Source organism: Staurois parvus, unplaced genomic scaffold, assembly GCF_062004578.1.
Source record: "Staurois parvus isolate SC_StPar_1 unplaced genomic scaffold, SC_StPar_1.0 ptg001642l, whole genome shotgun sequence".
NCBI classification, from domain to species: Eukaryota; Metazoa; Chordata; class Amphibia; order Anura; family Ranidae; genus Staurois; species Staurois parvus.
In genome coordinates, this window is record NW_028319438.1 from 1,266,565 (window position 1) to 1,291,998 (window position 25,434).

Genomic DNA, 25,434 nt, shown 5'->3' on the forward strand with positions numbered 1-25,434 from the left:
ACTGCAGGAAAAAAGTCCCTGACCCTTTAAAAAAAAACAAAAAACACTCTGCCTCAAAATACCTTAGATTGTACACCCCTTGAGGGTTAGGAACTGATGTGAATGTACAATATATATGTAAAGTGCTTCATGTGTAAATTGGCAGCGCTATATAAGTACCTGAAATAAATAGATAAATAAAACGCACAAATGTGAACTAGATCCATTGGAAATCATGTAAAAACGGACTGTAGTGCGTTTCTGCAAACTGGAAATCGCGCTGAAATCCACATAAGTGTGAACCTGGGATAAAGGAACGATTACTGAAGCTAATCTGAATACAATACACAAAAATCAAAATATGAAACCGCAAACAAGTGATAATAACGTCTAGAAAAGGTAACCCATAAAGTTTGGTTTGTTTGGTTGTTTTCTATTTTATTTATAATTACTACATTCAGAGATAGTCCATTCTTTATTTACACATCAGGCAGCAAAAGAAAAAAAACGTTAAATACTGTATATATTCACTGTTTTCATTTTTAGATTTTTGTTCATTTCTGTTTCTCGCAATACTTCATGTGTCCCATCCGTTGTATTCTGTACGTCAGTCCCTCTCGGATTCTATCGCTATATGAGACAGTAGGGAGCGGCGAGGGTCATCGGGTTTGTGCTTTTCCAGAATAGATCCTTACAAAAAAATAAATAAATGTAAAAATTTTAAAAAAAAAAGGTAAAATAATTTCTTTTTTTGGCATCATGCCATCCTGAGGACAAGCCTCCGTCCCATCTGGATCATTCTAGACACAACTGTCAGTCCGTCCCCTGGCATTCATAACTAGACTGCCAACTGATGCTGAGAGCCCATTCACACTTGTCCATCCCTGTGCGTTTTCATTAACATGTGTTGTGTCACGAGTTAACATGCGTTGTGTCACGAGTTAACATGCGTTGTGTCACGAGTTAACATGCGTTGTGTCACGAGTTAACATGCGTTGTGTCACGAGTTAACATGCGTTGTGTCACGAGTTAACATGCGTTGTGTCATGAGTTAACATGCGTGTTGTCGCGAGTTACCATGCGTTGTGTCGCGAGTTACCATGCGTTGTGTCGCGAGTTACCATGCGTTGTGTTAAGGCGGCTCATTCATTTTGAATAGGCTGCCAAAGCACAAAAACAGACCAAAAGATGGACATACAGCATTTCCTGCACATTAGCCATTTCCATGCATTGTGGTGTCCTGCAGCACATGTGCGTTGAAGCTGTGTTACCTTAATGCAGGGGCGGACTGACCATTCGAGCACTCGGGCAGTGCCTGAGGGCCCGGGGTCAGTAGGGGGCCCCATGAGATGCCCCTGGTACCTTTCATTGGCTTTTTCATAGGCTTTTTTGGGTATGGGCAGGGACACAGGGGCCCTATGATCCCCTATTGCCCGGGAGCCCCATGAGTTGTCAGTCCGTCCCTGTGCAGGCCACATTCAACATCCACACCCAACCCACTACAAGACTCTGATAAGGACCTTGATGTAAGGGAGGACTCTGATAGAGACCCTAATGTAAGGGGGCCTCTGATAGAGACCCTAATGTAAAGGGGACTCTGATAAGGACCTTTATGTAACGGAGGACTCTAATAGGGACAGTGATGTAAGGGGGACTCTCTGATAGAGATATTGATCTAAGGGGGGACTCTGATAGGGACATTGATGTAAGGGGGATTCTGTTGGGGAGACTGATGTAAGGGGAACCCTGATGGGAACCATGATGTAAGGGGGACTCTGATAGGTAACCTGGTGTAAGGGGGCCTCTGATAGAGACCCTAATGTAAGGGAGGACTCTGATAGAGACCCTAATGTAAGGGGGACTCTGATAAGGACTGACTCCTCGCACCCCTCTCCTGTGTCGGACTACCCCTGTTACAGGGACACCCCCTTGGCTCTCCTAGTGGACTATAAGTGGGTGGGGACCCTCGTTACTATTTAGTGGCAAATCCACCCTCTCTGCCACCCCCCGTATTGAAGGACTGCCGTCTGTTTGTCTCAATAAAGCTTTGTGCGTCTGCCATCCACTCTGTGTGTTCTGTCCTGCCTTTCCTCCGTCACAAGGACCTTTATGTAACGGAGGACTCTAATAGGGATACTGATGTAAGGGGGACTCTCTGATAGAGACATTGATGTAAGGGGGGACTCTGATAGGGACACTGATGTAAGGGGGACTCTGATGGGGAGACTGATGTAAGGAGGACTCTGATGGGGAGATTGATGTAAGGAGGACTCTGATGGGGAGACTGATGTACGGAGGACTCTGATGGGGAGATTGATGTAAGGAGGACTCTGATGGGGAGATTGATGTAAGGAGGACTCTGATGGGGAGATTGATGTAAGGAGGACTCTGATGGGGAGACTGATGTACGGAGGACTCTGATGGGGAGACTGATGTAAGGAGGACTCTGATGGGGAGACTGATGTAAGGGGAACTCTGATGGGAACCATGATGTAAGGGGGGACTCTGATAGGGAACCTGGTGTAAGGGGGCCTCTGATAGAGACCCTAGTGTAAAGGGGACTCTGATAAGGACCTTTATGTAACGGAGGACTCTAATAGGGACACTGATTTATAACTGATTTTATATGGGGAAGCCAGTGGAGGGGATTGGTAAGCTGCAATATAATACATTTTTGTTTTTGGGTTTAATATGGCTTAAGGTTTTTTATACAGATGCAAATTTCTGGGATGACTTAGATCCCTTTTTAAGAGGTTATGCAAATCTAAAAATGGTTCTGAAACCTATATATATTGGAACACAGAGTTACAAGGAGGAGCAATAAAATCTGAATCTTTAAAAAAAAAAAAAAAAAAAGAAAGAAAGAAAAACAACTTGAGGGCTGTTGTAAAGGGTTAGACGACAGAGACAGAGACCAAAGTTTGGAAGGCATTATTGGGGTCAATGACTCAGAGATAAGAAGTCCAGGGCAATCCTCACCTCTAATGAGAGTCCTTCCGAAATGCCTGTATAACAGAAAAGTACAAACATTAACCCTTTCCCTGCCGGGGCCATTTTTTTTTTTTGCAATTTATTTATTATTTATTTCAGGTACTTATATAGCGCCATCAATTTACACAGCACTTTACATATATATTGTACATTCACATCAGTCCCTAACCCTCAAGGGGTGTACAATCTAAGGTCCCTAACCCTCAAGGGGCGTACAATCTAAGGTCCCTAACTCACATTCATACATACACATACTAGGGACAATTTAGACAGGAGCCAATTCACCTACCAGCATGTCTTTGGAGTGTGGGAGGAAACCGGAGTACCTGGAGGAAACCCACGCAGGCATAGGAAGAACATGCAAACTCCAGGCAGGTGGTGCTGTAGTTGGGATTTGAACCAATGATCCTAGTGCTGCCAGGCGGAAGTGCTAACCATTTAGTCACTGTGCTGCAATTTGTCTAATGGCGCACAAAATTAGTGTAACGGTTTATGAAACGCAAAACTTCAGCAAAAATATACTAAAGTTAATTTTAGGGCACGCAAACTTATTATTATGCAGGATTTATATTGCACCAGCACAGGGGCGGACTGACCATTTGGGCACTCGGGCACTGCCCGAGGGCCCAGGGTCAGTAGGGGGCCCAATGAGATGCCCCTGGTACCTTTCATAGGCTTTTTTGGGTGTGGTTTGAGTGTGGGCGAGGACACGGGCCCCATGATCCCCTATTGCCTGGGGGGCCCATGAGTTGTCAGTCCGCCCCCGCACCAGCAGTTTGCTCAGCGCTTTACAATATAAAAGGGAGACAATACAGCAACAATACAGTTCAATACAAGAGAGTTAGGAGGGCCCTGATCCTGGGAGCTTACAATCTAGGAGGGAGGGGCTAGTGGTACAAAAGGTAGTAACTGTGGAGGATGGACTGGTAGGAGGAATAGAGGATTCCATTATTAGCTGAGGGCAGAATAGGCTTCCCTGAAGAGATAGGTTTTCGGAGATCGCCTAAAAGTGAGCAACAGTAGTAGATATTCCGCTATGCTGGAAGGAGGAACTTGTTGTTTCAGTTGGCACTGCTGTGTTCTGGTCTGCAACTGTATGTCCTTCAGTCAGCTTGGATGATGAGACTGTACTGCAGATGCATCCCAATAGTGGTGGCTTGGAGAACTAGGCCGCAACCTGTGGCAACTATATGTAATGTTCACAACTATGTGTAGGTAGATAGCTGAGGTAACAAACCTGTCAGTGTTCACTTAGTGGATACATGGGACTCTCTCACCCGATCAATGTGGTCCAGCAGATCATAGTGGTCCATCTTTCCGGCAGATGGGGGCCCCACACAGACTCTCCGGTTCTGATTCAGCATCTTGTCTGGTCTCCTGCTAACAGATTGGACTCTGGACAGCGTGGCAGGAGGGGCAGTCAGTAGGCTCTTTCCGTTTCTTCTCCCTCTCCAACTGTGGCTCCGTGGCCTAGTTCAGCACTTCAACCATCAGCAAATTTCCTCTTCTCCCAGTCTCTCCTCTCACTCTCCTGGCCAATCTCTGGGGCTTTGATATTTATATGCCCCCGCCCACACGCTACCTCCCCCGGAAAATGCAGTCCCTGGGCACCCTGCACCAGTCAAGTCCTTCTGTTCACCATACAAGTTCCAGAGGGCTGTTTTGCCAAATATGAATGACCCTGAATGTCAGGCCACTGCTATCCAATGTCCATTTTAAAGTACCGTATCTAACACCATTTCAATGGGTTACATTTGTATGTGCGTGTATGTTCTCAAAAATGTTTTTGGGGGGGATTATAGTTGAATAGTAATACTTTTTGTAAAAAAGTTAGGATATATCTTTATATTTCATTAATGGTCATAGTTCATTGCTTCTCCGGTATTTGGACATTTCAAAAGGACTCTCACTTGAAGCTGAGCTTCTTATCTCTGTCTCAATGACCCCAATAATACTTGTAAACTCTGGTCTCTACTTTTGTTGCCTAACATTTAACAATAGCCATTGCTCCATAAGTCTGCCAAGAAAAAATTGTTATAAAAGTTGTTAAATATCTTTGTAACTTTTTTAAAATATGTAGATTTCAGAACCATTTTTAGAATTTTATGAAGCTTAAGGATAGGATCTAAGTCACCCAAAAGCTTGCATCTAACTTAATGAAGAATTCCAGGTGTGGATACACATAGCTATACTGGGCCAGCTTGTACTAATGTAACTCTGTATATACCATACCAGTGACACCCTCTAGCAGCTGGAATTTATTGTAGAAAGCACTGCTTCTCCAGTGAGCTCCACTAGCTTCCGGATCCTGTGCCAATTGGCTGCCCTGCTGCATTGTGAACACAGGAGGTCCTCTGTTCGTCATGAGCACCATTCAGAGAATGCTTTGCATTTTCTCAATGAATGCAAAGCATTCTCTGATTGAAGGAGGTGGAGAGCATGACATCACTGCCTCTACTCTTCACCTTGTCCAATCAGAGAATGCTTTGCATTCATTGAGAAAATGAAAAGTGTTCTCTAAGTGTTGCTCATGCCAACAGGGAAAAATTGGGGCAGGAGACAAGGGGCAATTGCCCCATGGGCCGCTTTGATGCCCCATAATCATACACATGACTAAAGGTTTCCCGGTGAAGTAGAGTGAAAAGTCCCCGCCGGTGTTAAACCAGGTGTGGAATGAAGACGAGGACAGAGCGCAGGCCGCCCCCCATCATGGATGGTGTATGTTGTGTTTAGGCAAAGGCCGGCTCCGTGTCCCACCGGAGATTCTCCTCCCCTGGCCAGCTCCAACCAAGCCACCCTGGCTCCCCCCTGCAGCCCCTGGCCACCCCCTGCCAGCAAGTTTGAGAAACCCGGAGGTGATGTAGCAGGCACTATCCAGCCTGACCCGCCAGGTGAGCAGAAAGTACCTGGGGTGGAGCTTCAGCCTGGGATTGGGGTTGGGAAAAGGCAAGGAAGAGGGAGTGAGGGAGGAAGGCTCAGTTGCTGCACTGTGGGCCTCTGGGTTTCTTCTTGACCCCTGAGCTAAAACTTTCCAGTCAGCCCCTAGTTCACAATGCAGCAGGAACTAGGGGACCTCAGCCTAGAACTAATGGAGTGTATTGTGCCTACCACAGTGATTTAGGTACGATATATACAGTACATAGTTACATTGGTTCAAGCTGAACCAATGTAACTATGTAAGACTATCGATACCTGGAGTTTTTTTTTAAATTATACAATAAAGGGAAATTCAAATTCCAGAATTTCTGCAATTATTGCTCCAATAGATATACTCACATTTATTTTTTTCCAAGCTTCCTTTGGCAGGTCCCACATAGGAAGCCGAAGAACCCATTAATGACCTGGATTAGACACAGCACAATCTGAATGGCACTCGCTACCATAATGGTGGAGAAAAGGACGACGTTAAACTCCACCACACCTTCGGGCAGGGAACAGCGAGTCCAGACTTCTCTTTGGAAGAGGTAACTCCGTTCCAAACTGAAAGAAGACAAGGAAAAGTCATGAATGGTCTTGAAGATGGAGTAACATTGTGTAGTGCTTAGGCTTGATCTCATGACGTGAAAAAAAAGCTGCACCACTGCATTTTAGTACTTGGCACCAGGGCTGTCTTTGAGACAGGGCAAAAGGGGCAGCTGCCCTGGGCCCAGTCAATTTTGAGGGGCCCAAAGCAGCTGGCCATATTTGCCAATTTTCCCATTTTACATACCCTTGTCCCTTGAAGACTTCCTCCTGCACTGTGTTTCAATATCTCAGTGTGAAGTGCTGTTACTTATATTGCCCAGCTCTGCCCTACTGCAATATCTGTACATCCCATGCTATCATGTCAGCATTCACATGTAAATAACCTGCATTGATATGTAAATAGCAGCAGCATTCACATGTAAATAGTGGTGGCATTCACATATATATATATATATATATCATGTCTCCCTGAGGTTCCATCTACCATCATCTCTGATGAATGTTGCCCACTGGGGAGGTAAATAGAAGCATGCTTGAAAGTCCTGCTTGCAACTGTGATCATTGAGCCTACCATCAGCCTGTTCTCTAAAGGTAAGAAAAGTGGTGCGGGTGGAGTATGCAGAGGTGGGCAGAGAAGGAATTACACTTTGGGGTGCGCAGCTGAGCAAGAAGGGGATGTACAGAGGTAAAGAAGGTGGGTGCATAGATGAGCAGAGCAGGCATGTAGAGTTAAGGTGAAGGGGTTGCAGTGGAGAGGTTGGGGGAGCTTTGGGGTGCAGAGGTTATCAATCAGTGAGCCGCAATGATGTGCTGTAACCTCTAGCAACCAATCAGTGAGCTGTAATGATGTGCTGTAACATTTAGCAGCCGATAAGTAAGTTTGAATGATGCACAGTAACCTAAAGCAACCAATCAGTGAGCAGTAACGTTGTGCAGTAACCTTTAGCAACCAATAAGTAAGTTACAATGATGCACAGTAACCTAAAGCAACCAATAAGTGAGCAGTAATGATGTGCAGTGACCTATAGCAACCAATCAGTGAGCCGTAATGATGTGCAGTGACCTATAGCAACCAATAAGTGAGCAGTAATGATGTGCAGCGACCTCTAGCAATTAATCAGTGAGTGGTATGGATGTGCAGTAACCTCTAGCAACCAGTCGCAATCGCTGCCTGATCTGCTGCAGCAAACTGATTTTGAGTCTAGCTGATGTATTTATGGTTTGTCTCAGAGCAGGTGGAGAGCGAAATTGCATGGAGGGGGGTCACAAATGTTTTCCCAGGGTCCAATCAATAATAAAGACGGCCCTGCTTGGCACTTAGTTCAACAATCAGACCTGGATGAGATCTCCAATTGCCTGACACTGTTTATCATAAAATTAATTTGTAATGACCCCAGGTGTCAGATCTCACTCTCAGGTTCCATCTCAGCAGAGGCGCTTAATTGAAGTCCACCAATCAAACCATGGAGTTTTGATGGTCATGAATGATTATTATTATTAGGATTTATATAGCGCCAACACTTTGCTCAGCGCTTCACAATATAAGGGAGACAGTACAATTACAATACATTTCAGTACAGAAGGAATAGGCGGGCCCGGCTCGTGGAGCTTACAATCTAAAGGAGGGGGAGGTGGTACAAAAGGTGATAGCTGCGGGGGATGATCTGGTGGAGGTGATTCAAGTACAGTTCTTAGGTGGAGGTGGGGTAGGCTTCCCTGAATAAGTGGGTTTTCAAAGATCGCCTAAAGGCAGACAGGGTGGGGGCTGACCGGACATACTGGGGTAGGGAGTTCCAGAGGATGGGAGAGGCTCTGGAAAAGTCCTGGAGGCGAGCGTGGGAGGAGGTGATGAGGGAGCTAGAGAGGAAGATATCTTGGGAGGAGCGGAGAGGACGATTTGGATGATATCTACAGATGAGGTTGGTGATGTAGCTAGGGGCAGTGATGTGGATGGCTTTGTATGATGTGATTAGTTATTTGAATTTTATATGTTGGGTATTGGAAGCCAGTGAAGGGATTGGCAGAGAGGGGCAGCAGTCGCTGATCGGTTGGTAAGGTGTATGAGCAGGGGCGGACGGACCATTCGTGCACTACGTGAGGGCCCAGGGTCATTAGGGGGCCCCATGAGATGCCCCTAGTACCTTTCATAGGCTTTTTTTGGGTGTTGTTTGAGTGTGGGTGAGGACACAGGGGCCCCATGATCCACTATTGCCCAGGGGCCCCATGAGTTGTCAGTTTGCCCCTGTGTATGAGTCTAGCAGCAGCATTCACAATAGACTGAAGGGGGGATAACCCGTGTAATGGTAGGCCACAAAGCCATCACAAAGCCCCTCAACAACACATTTCAGTCTTGGTCTTACAGTGTTAAAAGTAAAAATTCAGCAGTACAAGGTCTCTTCCGAATTTTGGGATGTCAGCATAGTGACGGGCCGAACACCCTCCTGTTCAGTTCACGGTCGAACGTTCAAACCTAATGAAAGTTCAATCATGAACTTCGAATTCAATGCAAGTCTATGGGACTTGAACTTGTAAATTCAAAAGTGCTTATTTTGAAGGCTTATATATAAGCCATTGGCCATAAAAGGGGCATGGGGGCTCGGGGACTGCCCTGAGGGACATGAATAAATTCCTTTAACCTCTTGCTGTCCGCCTGCTGTTTATAAACGGCAGGGCGGTGGCAGTCCAGGGGCGAGTTGCCGTTCATAAACGGCACCCGCCTTTTCTAGCTTTGCGCGCTCCCTGGGAGCGCGCAGCACCGCGATCCGGTGCCCGCTGAGTCCTCCGGACACAGTGAAACTCCGATCGTCAGACGGGACCTCTGTACGAGGTCCCGATCATGTGATCACTGATTGGCCGATCAGTGATCACATGCAAAGTAGTAAGCAAGATGTCACTTGTGACATCATTGCTTACTACGTGTGAAATCTGTGAATGAGGTCACATGGTACAAGGCTATTCACAACAGCCTTGTACCATGTGACAAGCTGTGACCAATCACAGCTCACTCAGTACTTCTCAATGACTGCAAGAATGCAGACAGAGAGAAAGAGAAATGATTGCTTTTACATCCTATATGGGTGTAAAAGCAATCACTGTAAAAAAAAAAAAAAAATCTTCATCACCCCCCACAAGTAGTATAGTGTCACCATGGTGACACTGTACTGCTAGGGCAGGGGTCTGCAACCTTTAAGACATAAAGAGCCACTTGGACCCGTTTCCGAGAGGGAAAAAAAGACTGGGAGCCGCAAAACCATTGCAACATTTAAAACAAATCCGACACTGCATATATTGCAAAAAGCGCTCTGGTCATGAAGGGGGTTTAAGGGTCCAGTAAGCAAAGGGTTAATCAGGGCCACAGTGTATCCTCATAATCACAATAATAGCCTTAGGTCAGTGGTGGGCAACCTTTTTTTTCAACTGAGCCAAATCTCGCCAAAACCACGACTGAAATTTATTTTGAGAGAAACATTTTTAAAACTGAAAATACATCCCCCATATAGTAATTCATCCCCCATATAGTAATTCATCCCCCATATAGTAATTCATCCCCCATATAGTAATTCATCCCCCATATAGTAATTCATCCCCCATAGTAATTCATCCCCCATATAGTAATTCATCCCCCATATAGTAATTCATCCCCCATATAGTAATTCATCCCCCCTATAGTAATTCATCCCCCCTATAGTAATTCATCCCCCCTATAGTAATTCATCCCCCCTATAGTAATTCATCCCCCCTATAGTAATTCATCCCCCATATAGTAATTCATCCCCCATATAGTAATTCATCCCCCATATAGTAATTCATCCCCCATAGTAATTCATCCCCCATAGTAATTCATCCCCCATAGTAATTCATCCCCCATATAGTAATTCATCCCCCATATAGTAATTCATCCCCCATAGTAATTCATCCCCCATAGTAATTCATCCCCCCCATAGTAATTCATCCCCCATAGTAATTCATCCCCCATAGTAATTCATCCCCCATAGTAATTCATCCCTCATATAGTAATTCATCCCCCATAGTAATTCATCCCCCATATAGTAATTCACCCCCCCATAGTAATTCATCCCCCATATTAAGTCCCCCCTGTGTCAATTCACTTACCTTTGCTCCGCGCGTTCCTCTTGCTGTGTTCCCGCGCCGTTCTGGTCTTCAGGGCGGACTGTGAGAGGAGAGGAGTTCGTCACTCTGCCCCGCCTACATCCTGACAGCCAATGTTTGCCAGCGGGCGCCCGGCACACAGAAGAGCTGCATTAAAGGAGCCACGGCTTGCCGACCCTATTGCCTGTCACCTGGTGGGCAGTGTGCTCCGGAGCCGCAGGAAAGGTGAAAAAGAGCCGCATGCGGCTCCGGAGCCGCGGGTTGCCGACACCCGTGCTAGGGTGACAGTATGTAAAAAAAAACAAAAACCCCATAAATAATAATATAAAAAAATAAAATAAAAATGTAAAAAAATGTTTAAAAATTATAATAATTTTTGGTTATAAACTAATTTGGCTTATATTATTTTTTTACTAAAAATATAACGGAATAAATTTTGGCCAAGATTTATGATGAAAGATTATTTATTTGCAAAATTTTATTAGAAAAACACTTTTCAAAATTTTTGGACTTTTTCATTTACATAGCAAAAAAAAATAAAAATCCCAGCGGTGAATAAATACCACCAAAATAAAGTTTTATCTGTCTCAAAAAAATGGTAAAAAATTCATATGGGTACAGTGTTGCATGACCGCGCAATTGTCATTCAAAGTGTGATAGCGCTGAAAGCTGGAAATTGCCCTGGACAGGAAGGGGGTAAAAGTGTCCGGACAGGAAGTGGTTAAATATCATGCCTGGGGGTCCCCTTAAACTACCTGCAAAGTTTCACATCTGTACAACGTATAGAACCTGCTGCAGTAGGACTGACATTTAAAATACAAAAATTACATTAAAAAAAACAACAGCATGGGGTCCCCCCCGATCCATACCAGGCCCTTTAGGTCTGGTAGGAAGGTTAGGAGGGACCCCACAGTAAAATAAAAGTGTGTGGGGTTCCTCCTAAACACCACACAATAGGAAGAAGGGTCAGCACCCCGGAGGATAGATGAATATAGTGTGTATTTATTAATCCATAGGACCCACACACCCTTTAGGCCTGGTAGGATGTTTAGGGGAACACCACCCCCCAAAATGGGGGAAAAAGCATGCAGGCCCCCCTCTATATTCCTACCAGACCCTTGATCCGAGCATAGGTCTGGCAGACCAGGAAAGGGGGAGATGAGTGTGCGCCCCTCCCTTCTGAACCGCACCAGGCCACATACCCTCAACATGAGGTGATGCTTTGGGGTAGGGGGGCTTCCCCCCAAAGCACCTTGTCCCAATGTTGATGGAGGACAAGGGCCTCTTCTCTACATACCTGGCCTGTGGTTGTGGGGGTCTGCGGGGGGGGGGGGGGTGAATTATCGGAAAATGGAAGCCCCCAGATCCCGGCCCCTCCCCTTGCAGGTGAGTATGGAGTACCCGTACCCATTCACCAAAAAAGTGCAAAATGTGAATAAAAACACAACAAAGTCCTTTATTTAAAAAAAAAGCCACAAAAATGGTTCCTTCGTTGTAATCCATCGTCAATCATGGCGTCCAGCTTTGTCACGAAGACGAAAAAAAATCTGACGCCCGCCGACAAGTCCGCACCGGCTGAACACTCGCCGCTAACTGACATTTATCGGTCAGATGTAAACAATTGGGCTGAGCTGGCAGTGATGTCACCGGTAGCTCCACCCAATTGTGCTGTCAGAGTGCAGTGCCTTGTGGTGCGCGGCGGGGCGATCAGCCTGCCAAACGCCCTTACCGTCAGTGTGTGTGCCAAACACACGAATGGCCGATGTTCAAGTCGAACCTAAATTGGAATTGAACATCAAGGACATCAGTACTCCAGCTGCACTCCAGGCACTTCACACAAGTAAAGTCGATTGAAGAGGATAATCAGAGAATGTCAGGTTAGCCAATGTGACTGTAGGGATTGTATGGAAGGCAGTTGAGGAGATTCTCCTCTTCATGATGTATTCTTATCAGCTCAGGAGTTCTGAACCAAGCCGACATTTTGGCTCTTCAGGGAATGTGTATTGTGTGCAGGGGCGGACTGACCATTCGGGTACTCGGCAATGCCCGAGGGCCCAGGGTCAGTAGGGGGCCCCATGAGATGCCCCTGGTACCTTTCATAGGCTTTTTTGGGTGTGGGCGAGGACACAGGGGCCTCATGATTTCCTATTTCCTGGGGGCCCCGTGAGTTGTCAGTCCAACCCTGATTTTGTGTTCTGAAGATTCACTATTTTATGATAGGGCAGTAAACCTGACCTGAAAGGTTCTTATCTGGGAAATTTGTATTCTGCTTTCTGCAGATTAAAGTGTTACTAAACTCACAACAGTACAATCAGTCTGTAGATGCAGTAAAGCATGCTTGTTATACTCACTGTGGAACCTAAGGGGTTAATCCTCTGCATTGTGTAAAAAGGCTGTTTGATCCCGACTTCTCTGATCCTCTCCTTCTTCCACTGTCCCAAATCCATCTGCTGATAGTACAGAGCTCTAGGAGTCACTCTGCACATGCTCAGTTTAGTGTTAAATAGTTTTTTTCTTTGAGAGAGTGCATGTGATCAGCACTGGGCCAATCAGCGTTGTCCAGACAGAGGGTCAGCGGTCATGCAACCTCATAGGACAGTCAGAGGAGAATGAAAACTCCTTCTACATGATTAACCAGTGCTTGGCCAAACACTGAAGTCACAAGAATGCTATATACTGCTGATGAGAAAAGATATTTAGAAGTTTATATTTACTAAAATAATTGCATTTCCGTGTTCTGTATACTGTGGGGGAGCAGATATAGTGAATGCAGGGTCCGGGGAGACCAGATATAGTGAATGCGGGGTCAGGGGAGACCAGATATAGTGAATGCGGGGTCCGGGGAGACCAGATATAGTGAATGCGGGGTCCGGGGAGACCAGATATAGTGAATGCAGGGTCCGGGGAGAGCGGATATAGTGAATGCAGGGTCCTGGGGAGAGCGGACATAGTGAATGCAGGGTCCTAGAAAGCCGGATATAGTGATTGCAGGGTCCGGGGAAAATGGATATAGTGAATGTAGGGTTCGGGGAGACCAGATATAGTGAATGCAGGGTCCGGGGAGACCGGAGATAGTGAATGCAGGGTCCCGGGAGACCGGAGATAGTGAATGTAGGGTCCGGGGACACCGGATATAGTGAATGCAGGGTCCGGGGAGACCAGATATAGTGAATGCGGGGTCCGGGGAGACCGAGTATAGTGAATGCGGGGTCCGGGGAGAGCGGATATAGTGAATGCAGGGTCCGGGGAGAGCGGATATAGTGAATGCAGGGTCCGGGGAGAGCGGATATAGTGAATGCAGGGTCCGGGGAGAGCGGATATAGTGAATGCAGGGTCCGGGGAGAGCGGATATAGTGAATGCAGGGTCCGGGGAGAGTGGATATAGTGAATGCAGGGTCCGGGGAGAGCGGATATAGTGAATGCAGGGTCCGGGGAGACTGGATATAGTGAATGCAGGGTCCGGGGAGAGCGGATATAGTGAATGCAGGGTCTGGGGAGAGCGGATATAGTGAATGCAGGGTCCGGGGAGAGCGGATATAGTGAATGCAGGGTCCGGGGAGACCAGATATAGTGAATGCAGGGTCCGGGGAGAGCGGATATAGTGAATGCAGGGTCCGGGGAGAGCGGATATAGTGAATGCAGGGTCCGGGGAGAGCGGATATAGTGAATGCAGGGTCTTGGGTTTCGTAACACTTTAAGACAGAAAACCTCAATAAATGTATACAGTATATAAGGACAGAAGGCTGCACAGGTTCTGCATATTGGAGTTCAGCAGTCCTTTGATGTGGTGGCTTCATTAGTTTTCACTTTTCAGTTATTTATTGCTATATTTTCAATTGGTAATCATGAGAACAACACCCTTCTTGTTCTAGGGTGACTACACGCTCTTCTCCACTGTATCTATGGAGGGAACCATGGTTGTTCCCCAGGCTGACCTTCAAAGGAGTCCTCCTCTCTTCTTCTCCATTACCTCGGAGGTAATGGGATCAATAGTTTACAGAAGAAAGATAAGTGCTTTCTTTTAAGTGTACAGAAAGTGACAAGGACACTGCATTTCTGTACTTGCTGAAAATGTTCTCAGTCTGAAAAAAAACTAATGCAAGCACAACATGTAGGGACTGGTGATCTTGAATATACAACATTTTTGTTTTGGGGTTTAGTTATACTATAAAGCCTAGGTTTAGCTAAAAACACAACCAGAAAAATCAGCACAAGGGACATAGCTTACATTTAGTGTGATGTGTCCCTTGTGTTGACTCTTCTTGTTTTAGGGGAGATCTTCATTTCCTACCCGGACTCCCCATCCCCCTGGAATTCTTCTGGTGCTGCAGGGGTTAATACACCTAAAGGACTGTCAGGAGCTCTCATCAACAGAGCTCAGCTATGCCCGCCCTTTCCTGGCAGGTCTGCCATTCACAGAAGCCCTTCTACAGCTTTTATGAATGACAAGAGATCTCTGAATGGGGGATGGGCACATGATTGATAGCTCCCCTCTCTATTCAGAGATTCTGTGTCATTCATAGAAGCTGTAGTATGAAAACATGAAGATTTCTCCTAAAACAAGAAGAATCAACACAAGGGACACATTGCACTAACTGTAAGTTATGTTCCTTGTGCTGATTTGAGCTAATCCAAGGCTTTAAGATGCTGTGATCACACTCACTCAATGAATTCTCTGTCCAATTTGAAGGGGGTGGTCCAGCGCTGAGCTCCCGTAATGAACTGGTAGTAGCACTTAGGTCCATAGATCAGGCCCAGCAGGGAAGTCACAAAGCCGTAGATGGAACCGCCCACTGCCACCACTGCAAGGGCCATAGAGACCAACATCTAGGGAAAAGGAAGAGAACGGTGTCAGGATATTTCTCTTCTACGCTGTGCTTCCTAACATGGGGTCCGATACGACGGGAAATGGAACACTCCAATGGTACCCTACATAGGTCCAGTATAAAGGGATATGGAACACTCCAATGGTACCCTACATAGGTCCAGTATAAAGGGATATGGAATACTCCGATGGTACCCTACATAGTATCTAGTATAAAGTGAAATGGAACACTCCAATAGTACCCTACATAGGTCCAGTATAAAGGGAAATGGAACACTTTGATGGTACTCTACTTAGTATCTAGTATAAAGGGGAAATGGAACACTCTGATGGTACCTTACATAGGTCCAGTATAAAGGGATATGGAACACTCTAATGCTATCCTACCTCGGTCCACTATAAAGGGAAATGGAACACTCTGATGGTGCCCTACATAAGTCCAGTATAAAGGGATATGGAACACTCCAATGCTATCCTACCTCGGTCCAGTATAAAGGGAAATGGAACACTCTGATGGTACCCTACATGAGTCCAGTATAAAGGGAAATGGAACACTCTGATGGAACTCTACATAGGTCCAGTATAAAGGGAAATAGAACACTCTGATGTTGCCCTTCATAGGTCCAGTATAAAGGGAAATAGGACACTCTAATGGTACCCTACTTGGAGTTCAGTAGGAAAGTAAATGGAACATTTTAATGGTGCCCTCCATGGAGTCCAGTATGAGTGGCAACGGAACACTCCAATGGTAACCTAAATGGGGTCCAGTATTAAGGGAAATGTAACACTTGAATGGTACCCCACATGGAGTCCAGTATAAAGGCAAATGGAACACTCCAATGGTACCCTACATGGGGTCCAGCATGAAGGGAAATGGAACACTTTAATGATACCCTACATAGGGGCCAGTATGAAGGGAAACTGGACACCCTAATAGTACCAATAAAGGGAATTGTGTGCTGCTCCAGGATACAGGGGATAGTAATCCTGCACCCCCCACTGTGAGTGCAGGCCAGGGAGGGAGCTAGTCTTGGCTCCAAACATTGGTTTAATAGAAGGTGTGTCCTGTTCGCCACACATCAATGCAGACCCGCTTGTGAGGAGATAAATGGAAGTCCATTTACCTCCTCATAAGTGGGTCTACATTGATGTGAGGTGAACGGGACACACCTTATGTTAACCCTAAGGGTACCCAACTTGGAGTCTACTAAGAAAGCAAGTGGAACACTCTAATAGTACCCTACATGGGATCCAGTAGGAAAGGGAATGGCTAATCTGGGGACATCCAAATGTAAGGGTACATGGGTTTGTTATGGAGATGTTCAGAGACAGAAGAAGCTAGTGAATAACTGAACCTTCCAACATCCAATCTAAAGTAAAACAACAGTTTTGTATTGGTCGGTTTTATGTTTACCATATCTAAGACTAGGAACATAATTGTTTTTCTTGTTCTGGTGAACATGAATGGAGAAAATAGCCTTATAAACTGTCATGATCAACATTTCTCTTGCAAAAATAGAGCTATGAAACGGGCCCCTTTAAATTATCCATAGTGTGTTCTCTTACCCCACATCGGTTGTTGCATGTTCCACGTCGGCCTACACATTGAATACAGATGGCTGGAATTAATACCTAACAGAAAAAGAAGAGAAGTCAATGAATCTAATATAACCTATTACAGAGCTCCCCAATCTTCTCCAGCCTCTGACTCCAATTCATACTTAAAGCTGAACTTCAGAATAAGCAAATATTGCCTAAATACAAGAGATGTGAGTTCTTTCTTGAATCTCGGTGTACTTTGTGTATTTCCTCCAGATCTGTGCAGTAATCCAGTTTGAAAGTTTACCTCTGTGCAGGAGCTTCCTGTAATACAGACCGCTCACTGCTGCTCTCTCTCCTTGTGCAGGGTGACTGGTCTTGTCTCCACCCCCTCCTGTAGTTTTCTGCAGGCAGTGTGTTGTACAGTTGCAAGAAAAAGTATGTGAACCCCTTGGGATTACGTGGTTTTGCATGAATTGGGCATAAAATGTGCTCTGAACGTCATCTAAGTCACAACAATAGAAGAACACAGTCTGCTGAACATAATACTACACAAACATTAGATGTTGCCATGGTTTAATTGCACATAACATGTAAACATTCACAGTTCAGGGAGGAAAAAGTATGTGAGGCCCTAGCTTAATGACTTCTCCCAGAGCTAATTGGAGCCATGAGTGAGCCAACCTTGACTCCAATCAGTGTGTCATGGAAATTTTGTATTGTTGGTCGAACTTTAAATGTGTCATGTATTCGTGTTATTCATATGTCTCTCGTGTGGCTTAATTAAAGCTCTGAAGGCTGCAATTGGGCCATGCGCATGTACAATGTATGTATTACAGTACTCAGCTTGGTAATGGATGAGATGGCAGATCTGCGCTTATAGACCGGCGTGTATACCACCACGGCATTCCATGCGAATGCTGCTGTCAGTAGACCGTGGGCCTGTATCCACATATCAGCAGCATGGTACCACGTGGGCTTCATAACGCAATGCGCAAGCGGTGTGAACTCCACGTGTAGGCTTATGCATATCTTACAACCCATTACCAACTTGAAACTGTATCTGGGATGGATGTGTTTTAATAAAGATCGTATCGGGCCCATCCAGGTACAGACTGATATTTTTAGGGAGTGCTTGTGCAGAGAATTTTACATACCAATAGAAGCTAGTAGGACAAGAAATATGACCTCAGATGGCTCATAGGGGGGAAGGGGAGGAAGTCTGCTGACCTCAGAAGGTTCATGGGGGAGGACCAGTGATAGATAATAGCAAAGGCTATGCTCCAATTGGAATGTATATCCTCTGTATAGGCAATCCCCATTGTATTGTTCGGTGGGAGGGATTGACTTTATTCATGTGGGGGGCATGTGTGTATTCTTAATAAAACAGAGAGCTGAGCCTAAAATCAGCCCTTATGTGAGTTGCAACCAGCCTTAGAGTGTCGTGTGATCATTCCAGGGTAACGGAGCTCCATCACCCACAAATTCAACAGAACCAAAGTATTTGGATGGGCAGGAATCGTGTAGTTTGGCTGCAGTCGTGGTAAGCGAGATTCGCACAGCTTTATGGGGGATTTCTGCACATCCAACTGCGAGTACTCACGGTAAGGAGAAATTCGTTAAAGCGAATTTCCAAGACAAGTGTGATGATATTGGATGTGTTGCTGACAGCTGTCCTGCCCTTAAAAAAACACACACCTGTTTTGGGTTTACTGGTTTCAAGAAGCACTGTCTGATGTGAACTATGCCTCGCAGAAAAGAGCTCTCAGAAGACCTACAATCAAGAATTGTTGACTTGCATGAAGCTGGAAAGGGTTACAAAAGTATCTCCAAAAGCCTTGATGTTCATGTGTCCACGGTAAGACAGACTGTCTATAAATGGAGAAAGTTTAGCACTGTTGCTACTCTCCCTAGGCGTGGTCGTCCTGTAAAAATGACTGCAAGAGCACAGCGCAGAATGCTGCATGAGGGAAAGAAGAATCCCAGAGTGTCAGCTAAAGACCTACAGAAATCTCTGGCACATGCTAACATTTTTGTTGACACATCTACAATAAGGAAAACATTAAACAAGAATGGAGTACATGGGAGGACACCACGGAGGAAGCCATTGCTGTCCAAAAAGAATATTGCAGCATGCAAAACTCCACGTAATCCCAAGGGGTTCACATACTTTTTCTTGCAACTGTAGGTGGGCTTGCTAGGCCCCTCCCACAGCTCTGCTCTCTGCACTGGCTCTGTACAGCACAGTGACGATGTCACTACTACTTATATAAGGCAGTAACAGAGTTTGCAAAAACAGGTGAATTTTTATAATTGTGACTATAGTGAAATACATTTCAATAAAAGTGGTTTTGCCCAGAGCTCAGCTTTAAAGTGTTACTAAACCCCGGACCCTGCATTCACTATATCCGGTCTCCCCAGACCCTGCATTCACTATATCCGGTCTCCCCGGACCCTGCATTCACTATAACTGGTCTCCCTGGACCCTGCATTCACTATATCTGGTCTCCCCGGACCCTGCATTCACTATAACTGGTCTCCCCGGACCCTGCATTCACTATATCCGGTCTCCCCGGACCCTGCATTCACTATATCCGGTCTCCCCGGACCCTGCATTCACTATAACTGGTCTCCCAGGACCCTGCATTCACTATATCTGGTCTCCCCGGACCCTGCATTCACTATATCTGGTCTCCCCGGACCCTGCATTCACTATAATTGGTCTCCCCGGACCCTGCATTCACTATATCCGCTCTCCCTGGATCCTGCAGTCACTATATCTGGTCTTCCCGGACCCTGCATTCACTATATCCGGTCTACCCGGACCCTGCATTCACTATATCTGGTCTCCCCGGACCTGGCATTCACTATATCCGGTCTCCCCGGACCCTGCATTCACTATATCTGGTCTCCCCGGACCCTGCATTCACTATATCTGGTCTCACACAGTACACACAACAGGGAAATGCAATTATTTTAGTAAATATAAACTGCTAAATACCTGTTCACATCAGCAGTTAGAGCAGTCTTGTGACTTCTATCAGTGTCCAGCTGAGCACTGGTTAAAGCTTGTAGGAGGAGTTTTTATTCTGCTATAGGAGGATGCAGAACCCCTGACCTCTGTCTGGACAGTGCTGATTGGCCCTGTGCTGATCGCATGCACTCTCCCAAGAAATAAAAAACCCTCTCTAGCAATACACACCAAACTGAGCATGTGCAGAATGCCTATGGTTTAGTCTGCCTTATCAGGAGCTAAGAGGTGGACATTTGAACAAGAGGAAGAGCAGAGAAGTCAGACCTTTTTACACAAAGCAGGGGAATAACCCCTTAGGTTCCACAGTGAGTATAACAAGCATGCTTTACTGCATCTACAGACTGATTGTACTGTTGTGGGTTTAGTAACACTTTAATGAGTAATTGTCATTCAAAGTATAAGAGCGCTGAAAGCTGAAGCTGGCCTGGGCAGGAAAGGGGTAAGAGTGCCCGGTGTGGAAGTGGTTAATCAACCCCTCGCTCCTCCGTTTACAGTGGAGCTAGCTAAATTTACCTACTAGCCTTCTCTGTACTAGGAGGGTGCTATACTAGTGTAATGCTTTATAAAAGTCCTGGATTCTTTCTTAGATACACAGAATATAACTGGATATAACATTTATAGGTAAAGTTGATCCAGGGAATATCCGATTGCCTCTCGGGGGATCAGGAAGGAATTTTTTTCCCTGCAGGAGCATATTGGATTGTGCTTTGCTGGCGGTTTTTTTGCCTTCCTCTGGATCAACTGTGGGTATAGGATTATAACTTTTTTTTTTAATGGTTGAACTGGATGGACTTTTGTCTTTTTTCAGCCAGACTAACTATTTAATGCTGAACTGATATGGACTTGGAAGCAGAAGCCCATTCAGCATCAGCCTGACATCCAGCAGTGTTCCAGCAAATGATCTCCTACATGCATTACGAGGATAGACAGATGACATATCAGGTAGGCCATCAACGCCACACCCAGGATATCAGTCTTGTGTAATTTGTTTTTATATCAGTAATAAACATAATTGAGATCTAGGTACACACAGGAAAGAGATAACAGAATGATCAGTTATTTGATAACTTTGACTTTGCACCATCAGAAGGAACTATTAACACCAAGGCAGGAATACATGGAATTACTTCCATTTCTGTTTTCTACGCAATACCTAAGGAGCATAAAGGATGTTATTAGCCTCCAGGTAGGCCTACCCTCTCCAGTAGAAGTTCCTTGATGGAGGAATTTGGAATCTACCTTGATCGATTCGATTCATGTATAAGGCCCCATGTACACGAGACTCTTGTGAACGATGGAAACTGACTACTGGAAAACGTAGGTTAAAAAACGTCTGTTTAGCCGCGTTTGCATAATGAATTTATGCACGTTTAGAAGCATTTTTAAAGAAAAGCACAGGAGAACCTCCCAAATGCCCAGAATGCACTGAAAAGTGGTAAATTATTAACTATTTCAGACAATTTCAGAGAAATACAGAGAGTAGAAGCAGAGACAGCAGTATGTGTTGATATTAGCTTAGGTGTGAGTTGCTCATTAACATTTCTTTTGTTTCCAAGGGTGGGAAAGGTGTCAGGTGGAGGGAGTCATTAAGGTCACCTGGCAGGGGGTCTGCATGAGGAATTTGAGGTGTGAATGGTCATTAACATATCTTTTGTTTCCAAGGGTGGGAGAGGTCTGAGATGTGAATGGTCGTTAACATATCTTTTGTTTCCAAGGGTGGGAGAGGTCTAAGGGGGAGCTGCTCATTAACATTTCTTTTGTTTCCAAGGGTGGGAAAGGTGTCTGGTGGGGGGAGTCATTAAGGTCACCTGGCAGGGGGTCTTCATGAGGAATTTGAGGTGTGAATGGGCATTAACATATCTCTTGTTTCCAAGGGTGGGAGAGGTCTGAGATGTGAATGGTCATTAACATATCTTTTGTTTACAAGGGTGGGAGAGATCTGAGATGTGAATGGTCGTTAACATATCTTTTGTTTACAAGGCTGGGAAAGGTGTCTGGTGGAGGGAGTCATTAACCCCTTGACGCCGACGTAACACAAATATGCGGCCTCACGGACCTGGGCTTTTTTCCGTGGGGCCGCATATTTGCGTACCTGTCTTTGTGTTGGGAGCGCGCCCCTCAGCGCGCTCCCAGCACCGAGACCGCGGTGTCACTGAGAGCACCGGGTCCCGTTCTAACGATCGGGACCCGGGACTCCCGGTTCCGGGTCACATGATCGCTGTGATAGCCTCTGATTGGCTATCACAGTGATCAGTCACTGTGCAGCCCGGCCCCCTTGTTTTTTTTCTCTCTCTCTCTCTATGAATGGAGAAGAGAGATACATTGTATCTCTCGAACTCCTGTCAGAGAGAAGGAAAAAAAAAAGTTTGTAAAAAAAAAAAAAAAAAAAGATAAATAAATAAATATTAAAAAAATAAAAGAAAAAATAAAAAAAAAATACCTAGATCAAGGTTTGATCTAGTTCAGTGCCAGGGTTAGTGTTTAGGTCAGGGTCAAGGTCAAAGGTCAGGGTCAAGGTCAAAGGTCAGGGTCAAAAGTCAAGGTCAGGATTTAAAAAAAATTGGTATCAGTGTCAGTTAATCTTAATGTCAGTGTCAGTTAGTGTCAGTGTGTTTTAGGTAAAAAAAAAAAAAAAAGACAAAAACAAAATGCGCACTATGGTTTCTGGGCTGTACTAAGGGTACAAACAACAAATAACATACACATATATGGTATCGCTGCGATCGTCAAGAGCTGGAGAATTTATTTTGGGTTTCTCTTTGGTGGTAGGTTATGGTCATAACAAGAAACACATAGCTAAATTAAAATAAAAGGATTTTTTTTACTATTTTTGGCCAGTTTTCCTTTGATAATAAAAAAAAAATCAGGAGATATCCATTACCATTTACCACCAAATGAAAGCCCAATTTGTCCTGAAAAAATCAAGGTATAATCCACCTGGATGTGCAAAGTAGTTGTGATGATATGTACGGTTTTGCTATCACATGTCAACGGTGCAGAATTGTGCTTAGGCATTTAGATTTGTTTTACCCTTAGGCGTGAAGGGGTTAAGGTCACCTGGCAGGGGGTCTTCATGAGGAATTTGAGGTGTGAATGGGCATTAACATATCTCTTGTTTCCAAGGGTGGGAGAGGTCTGAGGTGTGAATTGGTCATTACAATGTGTGACAAGCTTGGTAGGAACATCCTGTGTTCAGTGTTTTGTCCATCTGAGTACCTTGAAAATGCTTTGCATGCATTTTTCATGATGAAAACAGGCTCAGGACAGCATTGGGAACTGGAAGAGTTAAAAAAACATTTCAGACGCAAATGCTTATAAACGCGATTTGCCACGTTTAGTCATGTTTAGCTGCGTTTACAAGCATTTTGCATTTGAAACGTTGATAAAATCTACTTCTGAACGCAAGTTTTCTGCGTTCAAAAAAACGACTGGTAACTCAAATGCCTGGAAATGACTGTAACCGACGATGTGTACATGGACACATAGGAAAACATTAGGGAGAGTTCAGGGGCTGCTGAAAAAAATGCTGAACAGCTCCTGAACGTGAGTTTATCAGATGCAGTGTACATGAGCTCTAAGTTCTTAACTCAAAGAAGTCCCTTCTATTGCTCTCAGTCTCTCTAAATTCCTTTTTTTGCCTCTGGGATCCGATTTCCTGTTAGAGTGTGGCTATGTTCTTTCTCCATGGTCCCATGTATGTAGGAATGTAGCCACCCAATATTGCTCGCTCCCAAGTTGGACTATGGACTAAGGGAATTATAGGGACCATAGAGCAGAGCACATGACTGCACATAACATGCACAGCTCTTTCCAAACAAACCGAAGTGAGCAGGAAAAGGAAAGGTTTGGGAGCTCATGGAGGATGATACAAGGAGGCAGCAAAACACAGGAATGAACGACTTCTTGAAAAATAGATTCTAGGGACACCAAGTAATGGGTGTGTATGGAATCCTATCGGAGAATAAGAGTTTGATTTAGTGTCACTGTAAGGCAGGGGTCTCCTAACCTTTCAGTACGAGGGCCACACTGTATATCTACACATATTTCTGAGCCGGAAAAAAATGTATTTTGTAAATGAATGATTCAAATTAATAAGTATGTTTTACTTGGAGCTTTTTTTTGTAATCAGCATGATATGGTTTAGAACAACAGAAAAAAACAAAGGAAAGAATTTCCAAATAAACTTGAGTTCATCAAAGACCCCATCAGAGTTCCTCCATTACACCAAAGACCCCATCAGAGTTCCCCCATTACATCAGAGACCCCATCAGAGTTCCCCCATTACATCAAAGACCCCATCAGAGTTCCCCCATTACATCAGAGACCCCATCAGAGTTCCCCCATTACATCAAAGACCCCATCAGAGTTCCCCCATTACATCAGAGACCCCATCAGAGTTCCCCCATTACATCAAAGACCCCATCAGAGTTCCCCCATTACATCAGAGACCCCATCAGAGTTCCCCCATTACATCAAAGACCCCATCAGAGTTCCCCCATTACATCACAGACCCAATCAGAGTTCCCCCCCATTACATCAAAGACCCAATCAGAGTTCCCCCCCATTACATCAAAGACCCCATCAGAGTTCCCGCTTCCATCAGAGACCCCATCAGAGTTCCCCCATTACACCAGAGACCCCATCAGAGTTCCCCCCCATTACATCAAAGACCCCATCAGAGTTCCCCCATTACATCACAGACCCCATCAGAGTTCCCCCATTACATCAAAGACCCCATCAGAGTTCCCGCTTCCATCAGAGACCCCATCAGAGTTACCCCATTATATCACAGACCCCATCAGAGTTTCCCTATTACATTAGAGACCCCATCAGAGTTCCCCCATTACATCACAGACCCCATCAGAGTTCCCCCATTACATCACAGACCCCATCAGAGTTCCCCCATTACATCACAGATCCCATCAGAGTTCCCCCATTACATCAGAGACCCCATCAGAGTTCCCGCTTACATCAGAGACCCCATCAGAGTTCCCCCATTACACCAGAGACCCGATCAGAATTCCCCCCCCATTACATGAAAGACCCCATCAGAGTTCCCCCATTACATCAGAGACCCCATCAGAGTTCCCGCTTCCATCAGAGACCCCATCAGAGTTCCCCCATTATATCACAGACCCCATCAGAGTTTCCCCATTACATCAGAGACCCCATCAGAGTTCCCCCATTACATCAGAGACCCCATCAGAGTTCCCCCATTACATCACAGACCCCATCAGAGTTCCCCCATTACATCAGAGACCCCATCAGAGTTCCCGCTTCCATCAGAGACCCCATCAGAGTTCCCCCATTATATCACAGACCCCATCAGAGTTCCCCCATTACATCAGAGACCCCATCAGAGTTCCCCCATTACATCAGAGACCCCATCAGAGTTCCCCCATTACATCAGAGACCCCATCAGTTCCCGCTTACATCAGAGACCCCGCCAGAGTTCCTCCATTACATCAGAGACTCCATCCGAGTTTCCGCT

At 45.3% G+C, this 25,434-nt stretch overlaps 1 protein-coding gene across 2 annotated transcripts in view; it reads right to left on the minus strand.

Annotated features, from left to right (window-relative positions):
- Positions 1-391: 391 nt before the first annotated feature.
- LOC149434899 (transmembrane 4 L6 family member 4-like) overlaps positions 392-25,434 on the minus strand; it is a 52,309-nt gene continuing 27,266 nt past the window's right edge. The window contains exons 2-6 of one of the 2 annotated variants that reach the window (XM_089663236.1): positions 16,937-17,002; positions 15,209-15,372; positions 6,247-6,450; positions 2,959-2,984; positions 392-669 (exon numbers count right to left, since the gene is read on the minus strand). In XM_089663236.1, the coding sequence (XP_089519362.1) occupies positions 6,249-6,450; positions 15,209-15,372; positions 16,937-17,002 (432 nt within the window). In that variant the 3' untranslated portion in view covers positions 392-669; positions 2,959-2,984; positions 6,247-6,248. The remainder of the gene's footprint in view (positions 670-2,958; positions 2,985-6,246; positions 6,451-15,208; positions 15,373-16,936; positions 17,003-25,434) is intronic. The other variant, XM_089663237.1, reaches the window with a different exon arrangement.